The sequence below is a fragment of the Aedes albopictus genome, chromosome 1, assembly GCF_035046485.1.
Source record: "Aedes albopictus strain Foshan chromosome 1, AalbF5, whole genome shotgun sequence".
NCBI lineage: Eukaryota > Metazoa > Arthropoda > Insecta > Diptera > Culicidae > Aedes > Aedes albopictus.
This window is the reverse complement of record NC_085136.1, coordinates 178801416-178816030: the sequence shown is the minus strand read 5'-3', so window position 1 is coordinate 178816030 and position 14615 is coordinate 178801416. Positions and strand designations below refer to the sequence as shown.

Here is a 14615-nt window from a genome sequence, read left to right as displayed (position 1 = left end):
CCCGATTGGACCGTTTCCCCGAAATATTTATAATAGTATTTTTAGTACTGATTTCTTGATTAATTCCATTGTCTGAACTACCCAGGTAACCACTAAGCACTGTTCTGAGCATTATAACGGCCATTAAACAGCTTTTCAGTGCTAAGTAGCTCTATATAAGCGTTCCTAATGCTTATAGGCACTATAAGCAGTAAGAACTAAATTAAGCCCTGTAAGCCTATATAAAGCCTACAAGCTGTAAAGAAGTTTGTCAGTGCTGTCACAGGGCTTGGAGCACATGACGTTTATATCAATCAAAATAGATTTCGACCAAAACAGACTCGAGTCGGTCATGATCAATACATTTTAAATATCCATGTCGGACGGGATTGACGAAACGGGATTATTTTTGTTGTTGGCATGTTTATCGGAATGGTGTTGTTAAATAGATAATGGAATTTGGTTATCTTGATTATTCCATTTTTTTTTCAATCAAGACAAACTCCAGCTCGTTTCCCTCTTCTTGTGAAACGTTTTCCGACCATTTATATAAACATTGCTTCTCCTGCATCAATTCCTGTGTTCGTCACCACCAGCTTCCCATATCATTTTCAACCCTCAAAATGCCCAAACTATTTTGTTTTTCATGGTTTAAATACTAGTTTGATCACACCATTCCCATGGTGCAATGGTGGAGCAGATGAGAAAGGCAACGGATTTGGACTTGATCAGGAACTCGGAGGCTAGAATCTGGATGAAGTAGCAAAAAAGCAACTTTAATGGAAGCGAAGGAAGTTAGAAAAGAACAGAAGATAAACATTTTTTTTCTTTTTTCTTTGTCTCACTTTTGACAACTTTCGCTCCAGAGACTTGGTACGATATTTCAAAGTTGGCCGTATAACAGCCGAATTATTCGCCAAAAGTGGCTTTTGAGCAGCTCTATAAGAGGATATAGAACCAATTAGCTCTGTTAGCCAGGTTCTACATTCGACTATAGAGCCGACTTCATGCCATTTTTACGGGTTAATGGTTACTTGGGTAGTTAAAGGGACGAAATAGCGGAAAGTAAGCCTGAGTGCAAAGTGTGCCGAAGTGTAGTCTTTAGAAAAATATCAAGATTATGGAAATTCCACACCTCATTGATATTGTGCATTCCCTCTTATCATAAATTTTTCTAGATATAATGTTCTTCATGGTGTTTCAATGACGTTTGCTCTTCTTTTAAATATGGGTCGTTCTTGTCTGTTGTACTATTTGAAAATGAGATGGCACTCAACTAAGAACACGCTTATTATAATTTTTCCTTCTTTTATTCATATGCTGTTCTTTTTATTTATTTTTGAATATTCAATCGATGAAAACGCTCTTTAAACGCATAATACAGGTCGGACTCGATTATCTGGAGTCCGGTTCTGGAATGATGTAAAAAGCTGATTTTTTTTACTGAATACTAATCAAAGTTAGCTTGACAAATGTTGAAATTTCAGTTTTATACGAGCTTAGCTTTTTACACGGATAAATTGAGTCCGACCTGTACCTTTAAAACGAGTCATCGTGATTGTGGTATTAATATGCAAAAGTAAAACACGTGATCCAGATAACTTATACTTTAAGTCTAAGAGCATTCTTAATTGCGAAGGAAGTCTATGAGCACAACTTTAATGTGTATTAACAGGCCTTAAAACGAAAAGTGGGGTCTCCAGTTAGCCTAATGATTAAGACTATGGATCGCCAATCCGGAGACGGCGGGTTCGATTCCCGTTCCGGTCAGGAAAATTTTCTCGATTCCCTGGGCATAGTGTATCATTGTACTTGCCTCACAATCATGCAATGGCAGGCAGAGAAATCACTTCAATTAATAACTGTGGAAGTGCTCAAAGAACACTAAGTTGAAGCCACAAAGAAGAAGACGAAGAAGATGAAAACGAAAAGTCAATGGAACTCAATTTCTTTGACAAATAGATTTTAAGGCGAAACTGGAAGCATTTCCTCACTTTTTGGTTTTTGATTTTTCATTAAATTACGAAGCAATATTTTCCAAATTGGTTTTCGTGTACATGTAGATGGGATCAAGGTATCTTCGGATTTTTTTTTGTGGTGGAAAATGTTTTTCGTTTTTGCAGAAACCATTTTTGAATAAAATTTCACCAAAAAATGGTTCCTGCAAAAATGGAAAACATTTTCCACCTCAAAAAAAATTCAGAGATACCTTGGTCCATACTCTATATGTGTACGAAAACCGATTTTGAAAATATTGCTTCGTTATTTAATAAAAAATCAAAAACAAAAAAATGAGGGAATGCTTACAGTTTCGCCTTAAGCTAAGCATTCATCAGATTTATTGTAAATCAATGTATCAATCATGACCGAAGTAGCATTTCGCATTGAGCATTGACATATCTACAGAACATATTAGTAGTTAGACTGTCGACAATATTTCGAAAGAACAGTATATGATGAAAGAAGGGAGAATCTTTGATGAAAATTTCTACTATAACGCCTTCAGATACTAAAACAGTTGGTCACAAAAACAAAAACAAAATAACAAATATGGCAGCAGTCAAATCATTGATGATTAATTGAGCAATTCAACTTGAAACAGCATATATTTGAGAAAAGGAGAATTTTATTAAATGAAAGGTTATTAATCGAGGCAAAAAAGGGTGCTGAATCTTTAGGCCGAAGTACTTTAGGCTGCAGCTCGTTAGGCCAAAAGTGTCTTTACGCCAAACGGGCATCAGTCCGGCTGAGTTGAAAGCCATGAAAAGCCCATTTGATCATATATAAAACCCAACACTCAAAAGAATAACCGACTTCTCAAAGAAGGTAAATCTGTCATGGAACAATGAGTGGTTCAATTAATTACTACCGTCAACAAGTTATACAAAACCGAAATTTTCAGATGGAATGTTAGCAGAGTGATCAATTAATTATCAGTACTTCAGTAATAGTATAACATCAACATCAAGAAATCATCTATGTGGGAAAAGGGAAAAGAATAAGATAATACTGACCCATTCTATGAACTTCAGCTTAGCAACCCATTCGGCTTAACGTACTTCGTCCTAAGACCGGATAGTTGCGCATTGGGTCAATGTTAAATTGCATACATGCAATAATCTTTTCGGGGAAACGGTACATTCGGGGAAACATTTTTCGAGGAAATGGTACATTCGGGGAAAAACTTTCGGGAAAACTTCATTCGGGGAACTGGTTTTCGGGGAAATGTCGTACAATCGTAAATTCATCAAAATCGTCTATTATTCAAATGGTCCTTTCCAGGTCCATCGAAAATAATTCTCAAGAGTTAATTGGATAAATATCCACCCTCGATCGAGAAAGGTGTAGTACAAAGCAAGGACAGGGCATCGTTTCTCAGCAAGAGTGAAACCGGTCATTAATCGCATCCATGGCAGCAAGCGGCGGGGCAGTCACAGATGGCATCGATCATTCAAACCAACACGCATTGCGTGACATGGTGAATTCATGCCACTTCCTTCCTAAAATCGTCAATTAATCAAACGTTCCACCAAAATTATTCCTCAAGAGTTGTGAATAAGATAATTTCATTCCATCGAACGAGAAAAGTGTGGTGCAATCATCCAATATTTTGGTTACTTCAGCCGTTCAATGAAAATTTTCTCATTTCTTGGTTGATTAACCGTTTGAAGTGTCTGGAGCATGTGGGACGGGTCATGCAAACGGAATAAACTGCAAAGCCAGCCAAATGGGAGGAGCTTCATCTGCTAATCTAGGGGTATAAAAGCAGTGTTCTCTGTTTTTCTTCGTCATGTTCGTTGGATCAGTCAAGGAGGTTGGAGGTGGATGTCACCTCCAGCAAGGCAGCAGCACAACAACCCAGCGACTACTCTCGGCTATCGTGCTGATGATAGCACCTGGAATCGCATCCATGGCAGCGGAGCGGTGGGCCAATTTTCTACGGCGTCCAGCATTCTCCACACTCCGCAGAGAAAACCAACACGCATTGCATGGCATGGTGAATGCATCAAAATCGTCCATTATTCAAACCGGTCCTTTTCAGGACCATCGAAAATGATTCCTCAAGAGTTGAGTAGATAATTTCCAACATCGATCGAGATGTAGTGCAACCAAAAAGCAAAAGACAGAGCATCGTTGCCAGCAATAGTGAAACTGGTCATTATTCTAATCCACGGCAGCAAGCGGCGGTCCAGTTTTCGGTGGCGTTTATCATTCAGCACGGAGAAAACCAACACGCATTGCGTGACATGGTGAATTCATGCCATTTCGTTCCTAAAATCGTCAATTAATCAAACGGTCTTGTTCAGGACCACCGTAAATTATTTCTTAAGAGTTTGTGAATCAGATAATTTCATTCCATCGAAAAAGTGTGGTGCAACTAAAAAGTGCAAGATTGAACACTTGGTGGCCCAGCAATAATGATGAAGCCGGTCACTAATGGCCTAATGGTCCCACCCGGAATTTGACAACGCATTATTCTATCCGGACTACTTTGACCGGACTACGTGAAACATTATTCAATTAAAATTAGGTTTAAACATTTTTCGAATTAAACTGATCGAAATTATCCAATATTTTGGTTACTCTTTCCCTTCAATGGAAATTTGCCCATTTCTCGGTTGATTAGTTGCTTGATGCGTCTGGAGCACTTGGGGCGGGTCATGCAAACGAAATAACCTGGAAAGCCAGCCAAATGGGAGGAGCCTAATCTGCTAATCAAGGGGAATAAAAGCAATGACCTCTGTTTTCTTCCGTCATTTTCGTTGGATCAGTCAAAGGGAGTGGATGTCACCTCCGCAGCTGCGCACCAATCCTGCGACGACTCTCGGCTATTTAGCTGATAGAACCAGGAATTTCATTTACGGCAGTAAGCGGTGACAGTTTTCGATGGCTTCCAGCATTCAGTGTGGATAATTTTCAATTGTTTTGCTGAAATATTCTGTTATTTAAAAGGTCCTTTTCAGGACCAGTGAAAATTATTCAAATTATTGTCAAATCTAGAATATAATATTCACTCATAACTCCAATCAAAATTATCTAAAATTTCGTTAACAGCAGTTGAGTTGTGTCAAATACACATGGCTACGGTGGCGCTATCTGTTCATTTCATACCGGCAATTTTGGTTATTTTAATGATTGTTGCGATCGCAATATGGTGTTTGGGAAGCTATGGCTTAACGCCTTTCAATATTATATTCATTTTATCCTTTCGACGAAAATTCTTTCAAACAACGGTTGAACATTTATCTTCAAAATGAAATAATGCTCAACCAGCAAGTGATGGCCAACCGCGCGAGTTACGGAAGGTTTAACTAATTAACATCTTATGAATGCGTTAAGTGAAATACATTTCGACCGGGGGCTTGGTCTTGGCTAGAAACTTGAAACGTCAAAAACGCAGTAGGCAAGACAAAGTTTGCCGGGTACAGCTAGTTTTAATATATAAAGCCCAGTTTCGTGTTCGAAAGGAATCGCTCAAGAAACTTCTTGGACAATTCCTGGCAGAAACTTTTCACGGTGACTGCCATTTGAACTGTCATTACTTCGCAACTGCGTACTGCGATTGAAGAAAAAACTGTTTCTTGAGCGATTCAGGCAAGGAATTTCCCATGCATCAAGATAGGCTGGGAAATTCCTTCTGAACTGCAAACAGCTCTTAAAAGTTGGAACCTCATTCTAGCCTTTGTCCTACGTCAACATTGCGGTTATGTCTCAGACATTACCCACCCCTAGTTTTTGTTGCTTTTTGTACCGCGAGCCGTCGTCGTTTGGTTGCTTTTGTTTGCGCAGCTAACGTAGGTATGTGCTGTGGCTGTTCACTACAATATGCGATGGTATCGGCTTGTCCATCCGCATACGAACAATTCTCACGCCGTTCCAGAAAAACAATGCTTGCACACTTCATTTCAAATGGAAATTACTTGCCCGTATTGCTGCATGTGGCCGGAGATGACATAGTTGTCCATTTTTGGTGGAAAATCGTGGATCCTGACGGTGGTAGTAGGACCATCCACGTATACGGGAATGTAATACCTGATTCCTTCGAGCGTAAAATAGTGCTGAAGATGGTGCTGCTTCTGTAGCCGGGGAGCTACGCCTGCATCGTTCATTTCAATGAACAGGCAGTTTTTGATGTTGTGCAGCTAAATGTTTCTCACATCGGCCATGTAAACTTTAACGAATTCCTTAAGGAATTTTTCAACTTGTTGTAAGCCGGGTCGCTTCGGTAATACGCCGAAGTCCACGACTAAAGTATTTCTTCTGTGCGAAGCCATCTTGCGTGGATGCAAAATTTATTCGCAACAGAAAGAAGATACTGCGATGCAGAAGAGCGTTGAAAAAGAAGGTCTGTCGCGAACGAAGGGCGCTTGTCAACTGAGTCGAATTTATGACAAATATAATTTCTATAGAAAATGTCGATTTTTGATCCCGGAAGCTCAGACTTACAGATCCGTGACATCAGTTTCCGGCATCAGGACTCACCGGCAGGGCTCTTAGGACGAATCCTGAATGATGGTCATGTCCTGAATTTGTTTTGAGAAGGATCCATATGACCCGAAATTACGATAAATATGTTTTTAATACAAAATTATGGTTTTTCATGCTGGAAGCTTGGAGTTACAAATCCGTGGCACCAGTTTCCGGCATCAGAACTCACCACAAGGACTCTAAGGATGAATCCTGAATGATGGTAATGTCTTGAATTTGTTTTGGGAAGTAGCCATATGACTCGAATTAATGACAAATATAATTTCTAAAGAAAATGTCGATTTTTAATCCCGAAAGCTCAGAGTTGCAGATCCGTGGCATAAGTGTCCGACATCAGGACTCACCAGCAGGACTCTAAAAACGAATCCTGAATGATGGTCATGTCCTGAATTTGTTTTGGGAAGGGTCCATATGACCCGAAATTACGACAAATATGTTTTAAATACAATGTTGATTTTTCATGCTGGAAGCTTAGAGTTACAGATCCGTGGTATGAGTTTTTGCTTTCAGGAAACGGGCTCATTATTTGAATTTTGTATTTAGAATGACAGTATATATCACAAATTAATCTGTATTGAAATTGTAGTATTGCAAAAAATACATTGATTGATCTTCCGAATCGTCCAAATCCACGTAATACCCCTAAATGTTTACCTACCTGGTACATTGCTTGGAGGATAACTAATCGTACTAAAAAAATAATTCACTGATTTCTGCTTACACTCCTGAATATATACAATCTGAGTATATTCCTAGAGGATAGCTTGGAAAGATAACTAATCGTACAAAAAAAAATAGTACAATATTCGTGGAGGATGGAACTTGGAGTATGAGCCTCTGCACGAATCTGGTGTACTGCTCACTCCCACAGAAAATTTGAAAACAGCGTGCACAGTAAAAGTCAAATGTGACTTTTACTGTGCGCGCTGTTTTCAAATTTTCTGTGGGAGTGAGCAGGACAGGGCAAATTCGTACAGAGGCTCATAACAAAACCTCGCTATGTTTGGCGCTTAGTATCATACACGGAGAAAACAAAGTACCCAAATATGAGTTTGTTTGACTCAACTTCGGGGTTGCGTGCGGGAATCCATATTTGAGTTCGTGGAAGCGATGTTGAAGTGGGAGACTTCAGCTAATGGTTGCCATAATAATTTGGCCGGCAAATCATTATCGGTTATTGTTGTTGTTTCAGATCTCCTAGTCGTCCTCCATTGGAACACAGGTCCATTCGAAAATTGGCCGTATTTCCCGGAATAATTCGAAGAGAAAATCGATGAAGCGAAATCGATCGTTGTAAATACGCCCGTATTTTCGCCCAAGAATTGTTTTCGATTGTTTCTGTTGTTCTAGATGCTAGTCCTGGTTACCCTTCACCGAACTACACCAAGAGATTATCGGAACTTTTATCGTGTTTCCGGAATAATCCAAAATGAATGTCGATGAAGAGAAATTGACCATTCCGTATGATACTAAGCTCGAGATTTTTTTAATCAATGGTTATAGACGGTGAGTTATGGAGGATTGTACCACATTTCCCCGAAAACCAGTTCCCTGAATGAAGTTTCCCCGAATGTACCATTTCCCCGAAAAATGTTTCCCCGAATATACCGTTTCCCCGAATGTACCGTTTCCCCGAAAAGATTATTGCATATGCCATTTAACATTGACCCAATGCACAACTAGGGGCATCCGGTCTATAGGACGAAGTACGCTTAGACAAAGTACGTCAGACCGGTAGTCCGTCTTCTTATTTTTCTTCATAAACGATGTTAAAATTTGTTTTCAAAGGCCTAGAAGATGTTGGAGTCCCTGGAGTGTTTTACATTCCTCGAATCTAAGGAATTCTATGGATACTGGGATATGCTTCCATGATTTTACAATATTCTTTTATCCTTTTCCCTTTTCTCACATAGATTATTTCACGATGTTGATGTTATATTGTTACTGAAGAACTGATGATCAAACCCAGTAACATGTTGATAGGCAACTAGTCTTGTAGAGGTTTTGAAAACCGCCATAAATCTTTCTATCTATTATTTTGGTATTATTATGGTTCTAAGAACCTCTTTTAGTGTATTTAACTTAACAATGTTACTTGGAAAGTGATCACTCTGCCAACATCCCATCTGAAAATTTAGCCTCTTTTTATAACACGCAGTTGTTTTTAGTTGTAATATTGCATAGCTTATTGACGGTAGTAATTTATCAAACCACTGACTGTCCCATGACAGATTACCCTTCTTTAAGAAGTCGTCAATTCTTTTGAGTATTGGGTTATATATGATCAAACTGGGTTTTTTTCTTAGCTTTAAACTTAATCGTAATGATGCTCGTCCGGCGTAATGCTACTTTCGGCCTAATGATTGCAGCCTAACGCAACGTACTTCGGCCTGACATACTTCTGCCTAAAGATCCAGCAGCATCTTTTTGGCTAGATTGATAACTTTTCATTTAATAAAATCTTCCTTCTTTCAAACATAGGCTGTTCTTTCAAGTTGAACAGCTCAATCAATCATTAGTAATTTGACTGCGGTCTAACTACTAGTATGTTCTGTAGAAATGGCAATTCTTAATGCTACTTCGGTCACGATTGATCCATTGATTTACAAAGAAAAACTGAAGAGTGCTTAGCTTCAAATCTGTATGTCAAACAAATTACATTACATTGACTTTTGTTTTAAAGCCTGTTAATACACATTAAAATTGTGCTCATAGACTTCCTTCGCTAGCAAGAATACTTCAAGACTTAAAGTTGAAGTCATCTGGATCATGTGTTTTGCAATTACAATGAAATTAAGCAGATTACTACTACAATCACGATGACTCGTTTTAAAGGTATTATGTGTTTAAAGGGCGTTTTCATCGATTGAAAATTCAAAAACAAATAGAAAGAACAGCCTACGAATAAAAGAAGGGAAAATATGATGAGCGTGTTCTTAATTGAGTGCCATGTCATTTTCAATCAGTACAACAGAAAAGAACGACCCATATTTAAAAAAAAAGCAAACCTCATTGAAGCATCATGAAGAACATTAGAACTCGAAGAATTCATGGTAATAGTGAATGCACAATATCAATGAGATGTGAAAGTTTCCATGATCTTGATATCTTCTTAAACACTACACATCAGCACACTTTGTACTCAGGATAACTTTCCGCTACTTCGTTTCAATGACTAGTTCAGACAATGGAATAAATCAAGACAATTATTAGAAACCAGTTCTAAAAAGAGTATTATAAATATTTCGCTGAAACGGTACATTCGGGGAAACTGTTCGTTCGGAAAACCGTTTTTCGGGGAAATAACTTTCGGGGAAACTTCATTCGGGGAACTGGTTTTCGGGGAAATGTCGTACAATCGTTACGGAGGATGTTTACAGAACAGAAGTTACCTATTTCAATTATCAATATTAATATTTGAGATGAAATTTGAAATGTTTGTTTGAAAAATGGCAAAATCTATACTGACAGCACAAATTTGATACTTGATTGTTTTCTTATCACAACACTTATACAAACCTATTAACGATATATGGGCTGTTCCATGACTGTCTTTTATGAAAAAATGCCCCCCATAGTCATGGGGATTATGTTTTGTATTATAGTCATCTATACTTTCTCTAATTTCTTTCCCATAGTTTGGTGACGTCATTTGTTCAACAAGCTGGAAGCAGATAAATAAATGATTATAATTGAGTTATTTAAGGCTGATTGCTGCAAATGTTTTTTTTATCTTTATAAATATTACGTCGCGATCCACATCTATATAAAAATAATGATACTCACATTTTCTATATTAACAAATTTTGGATCTCCTATCTGAGTGCGTCTTCCGTAAGCATGTTTGAATGCTTCAACTATACGATGGTATGTTAAAATGGTTGAGTTAACTGATGATAGATCCTCCGGTTTGAAGTTGTAATTTTTCAATATATTTATAATAAAACTAAGTAGTATCCCACTTGCTGGTGGTGGAACGACGTACATTATATCACCATTAATATCTACCGGTATGGAATAATTCCATCGAACTCTGAAACAATTAGATCAAGCTGTATATAAAGAGTTTGATTAATTATTTATAATCATCATTTACTCATATTTTTCTAGATCATTTTTCGTTATAATGCTTCCCATATCTTTTAAATCTTCTGCAAACTGGTCCAAGAGTTCACCATTATACAACGCGTCACCTCCATTTTCAGCTATGTATTGAAGCGTTTTACACAGTTTATGAGGTTTAATTACACTTCCTGGCTTACGGAAGGTACCTGATTCTTCGTCGACATACATTTGTCTGAAAAAAGAACATTTTTTATAATCACTCGCTCGCAGATGGCTAACCAAATCAACATTTAAAAGGGAGTGCGGAGCCAAAGGTTTCATTTGCATTATCAGGCCATTGACAGGCTTTGTTGTAAACATCGTTTGCTGAAAAGGGGCCAAAATGTGCTTGCCATACGGTCCTTTGTTCGGATTTCAGGATCCATGTTTTTATACATACAATGCAATATACTGTCGTGTGGGGCTACTTTTGAAATGCGGGGCTACTTTGGACACTTTTGAATATGGATTTTTTGAATCCAAAATATGGTTCAAATCTGTTTGATGTCTTTGGGACTATTATGAAGCAATAGTTTTACCTGCGTTTGGTTGAAATTATTTTTAAACATCCCGTTTATTGCTTGTCAGGACGCGAAAAAAACATCGAATAAACCAATGAAATAAACATAACGTACAGTAAAACCTCCATGAGTCGATATTCAAGGGACCATCTACTCAAGGAAATATCGAGTAGTGGAACAAAAATCCTTTGGGAAGTTTTTTGGGGGGACCATCATAGTAACCCAGAAATTATTTTTCAGTATGGAAAAATTTACCTCCATGAGTCGATATCGAGTCAAGGAACATCGACTCATGGAGGTTCGACTGTACAATGAAATAACGTACAATGAAATATACATAACATTTGGTAGCATTGTTCCCACAGTTCATAAATTTCAAAGGGTTGATCAATTCATTCAAAGTTGACACATTTAGCATATACCGTCAAGTCGCCATTCACCGTGGGGGCTCCATTCACCGTGGGCCTTCGAATATTTTTTCGGTATTTCCATATTACAATGGAATCGTATGACAATTTCACTTTGATTTCACCAATACAACACTAATGAATTGCTACCATATCAAAACGCGGGTTAGAAACTCTTTACAGTACCATGTTGACAATAAAGTGTGTTTGCATTTAGCAATATTTAGCTCGTTCACTGCAAACGGTGTCAAAATTTTGATTATTATCGAACTTTCATGTACCTCGGATTTTTCTTCATAGAATGTTAGAATTTCGGCTATAATGTATAAATGCAAAATTTGAAAATATCCTATCGGGGAAAATTTGAATTAGGTGAGTTTTTGGCTATCTTCCATATTAAAAAATCAATAACTACTATTTTAGTCCAAAAAACGTCCCATACAAAATGTATGGAAAAATTTTCGCCGATGAAATATTTTCTAGTAGTCCGATTATGACTATATAGCCCAAAAACTAATCATTTTCGAAGAAAAATCCGAGGTGCATGAATGTTCGATAATAATCGAAATTTTGACACCGTGCTGCATTCGTAGTAAAAAAACAAAAACTGTGCTTACGTGATTTAAGTTATTAACTAAATGTAGTTAAGAAATTATTTCTCCAAGAAGCAATTAAATTCACCTATCAGGTATGTATTTTGCATTATCGAAGCAAGTTCACCAAGAAAGTACGATTCCACTTAATTTTTAATTGATAGGGCACGGTAAATGGGTACCCTAAAAATCAATGGTCTCCATTCACCGTGCACCATGTTGCCCCATATAAGTATAAAAAATTGAAAATTTGAACATTCGTTATTCTAAATAAATCTTGCAAGTTATTACTCAAAATTAATATAAACGACAAAAATTGACTTTGCACAAACAAAAGAGAAGGTGTTCTCTTTTTTTTTCCTTCTAAACCATAGGGGGATAAATCTGCTCATCAGACACCCTAACAGGAAGGTTAGGGTAGTGTGGGATTAAGGCCGTCTTCTACAATGCGGGTAGAAGCCAGGACTACTCTCTCCTCGACCCACTAAAACACATTCCTATGGTCGCCAAACCCTACGTCTCTCCGGAACCACCAAGAAGGTATTGCTTCAGAGAGGGGCTAGTGCATATCGCACCCTCAAGGTTAGCTGCCGTAGCCTAGCAGCAACGAACATCGATGACTCGCTCTGGAGAGTCCATCACGATAGCATGCTGGCGCTTAGCCAGTTTCCCGAGTGGTCCTCGCCACTCCCTTTGTCCTCGGAAGGCGGGCAGGGTCAACCCCACCCGCACCCTACTGCTGAGCGGACATCAAGAACTGATGCCCACGTGCAACCCGATCTGACCTGCCCGTAAGGAAGGGTATCACTACCCTTCAGGCCCTATCAGATGCACCCGTAGGTTGCAGACAGCAGGGTCTCACCTACCCCGACCCTTGCCGGGGACCCCTTTGCAACCGCGGGCTCAGATCCAACCCAGTAGACTGACGCCACGACAGCACCGCTACCGGGACTTCCTCTCCGCGGCCACTTAATCGCTGTAAGGGTCGATCTCGACCGCAGGGCACCGGTATGACCTACGAAGCCGACTTCGAACCCCTGGACCACCTCTTGTACTGCATCTGGACTAGCCATTCTCCGAGTCCACGCACCACCTCCTCTGTAGCTCCCAGACGATATGGGTGATAGCCGTTGAAACGGCATTCCAGCTAATCTCATCCCTATAAATTCTCTGGACCAAGTTGTCCGGAGTTGTGTCCTCCCCGCATGTGGCAAGCATGCGGTCACGCATTGTGCGAAAACGCGGGCACACGAACAAAACGTGTTCCGCCGTTTCCTCTAAATTATTGCACACTGGGCATTCGGGAGAATCCGCATGCCCGAAACGGTGTAGATACTGTCGGAAGCAACCATGACCTGTAAGGACCTGTGTCAGGTGGAATGAAACTTCCCCATGGCGCCTATTAATCCAACTATCTACCCTCGGTATCAACCTATGGGTCCACCTTCCTTTGGTGGAACTGTCCCACGCGCGCTGCCATTTGACCATAGAGGCCATCCTGACAGTCTTGCGTATGCCTCTTGTGCCGCGCATTTCGAAGCACTCCATGTCCTCACTGATAAGAATGCTGATAGGCACCATACCAGTAATGACACAGAGAGCGTCGTGAGACACGGTACGGTACGCGCTTGCAACCCTCAGACACATAAGCCTGTAAGTACTTTCCAGCTTCCGTCGGTAGCATTCAGTACTTAGCGCGGTACCCCACGCCGGGCCGCCATACCTAAGTATGGACGTAGCAACACTAGCCAGAAGCTTGCGCTTACTGGCGTACACCGCTGAGCTATTGGACATCATCCGGGACAGTGCCGCAATAGCTGTGGAGGCTCTTTTACAGGCATAATCGATGTGGCTACCGAAGGTAAGCTTATCGTCGATCATCACGCCCAAGTGCTTGACAGAGCGCTTCGACAGGATAGTGCATTCTCCTACACTGATCTCCGTCTGCTGCGCCGACTGCATGTTGTTAACAACCGTCACCTCTGTCTTGTGGTGAGCCAGCTCCAGTTTTCTGGACCGCATCCACGCCTCCACAACCTTGATCGAGTGGTCGGTAGTCAACTTCACCTCCTCGATCGTTTCACCGTAGACTTCGAGCGTAATATCGTCGGCAAATCCGACAATCACCACTCCCACTGGGTACTCTAACCTCAACACCTCGTCGTACATGACATTCCATAACACCGGACCCAGGATGGAACCTTGCGGGACTCCTGAGGTTATGTGAAAGCACTTCCGACCCACCTCCGTGTCGTATACTAGTACGCGATTCTGGAAGTAGCTTCCGAGAATCTTGTACAAGTACTCCGGTATCCCCAGACGCAAGAGCGCATCGGCAATAGCAGCCCAACTGGCGCTATTAAATGCATTCCTTACATCCAGAGTCACTACCCCGCAAAAGCGAATTCCCCTCCTCTTAGGCTCGAGTGCTTTCTCGGCGGTTTTTGTAACCAACAAGATAGCGTCTACGGTGGACCTCGCCTTCCGGAAGCCATACTGGTTGCTCGAAAGACCATTTACGC

General features: G+C 40.0%; 1 protein-coding gene across 1 annotated transcript in view; it reads right to left on the bottom strand.

Moving 5' to 3' along the window:
- LOC109416314 (scoloptoxin SSD20) overlaps window positions 1–10792 on the bottom strand; it is a 295456-nt gene extending 284664 nt beyond the window's left edge. The window contains exons 1-3 of the mRNA XM_062845904.1: window positions 10565–10792; window positions 10255–10501; window positions 9988–10132 (exon numbers count right to left, since the gene is read on the bottom strand). Of these exons, the coding sequence (XP_062701888.1) occupies window positions 9988–10132; window positions 10255–10501; window positions 10565–10761 (589 nt within the window). The 5' untranslated portion in view covers window positions 10762–10792. The remainder of the gene's footprint in view (window positions 1–9987; window positions 10133–10254; window positions 10502–10564) is intronic.
- Between the last annotated feature and the right edge of the window lie 3823 nt (window positions 10793–14615).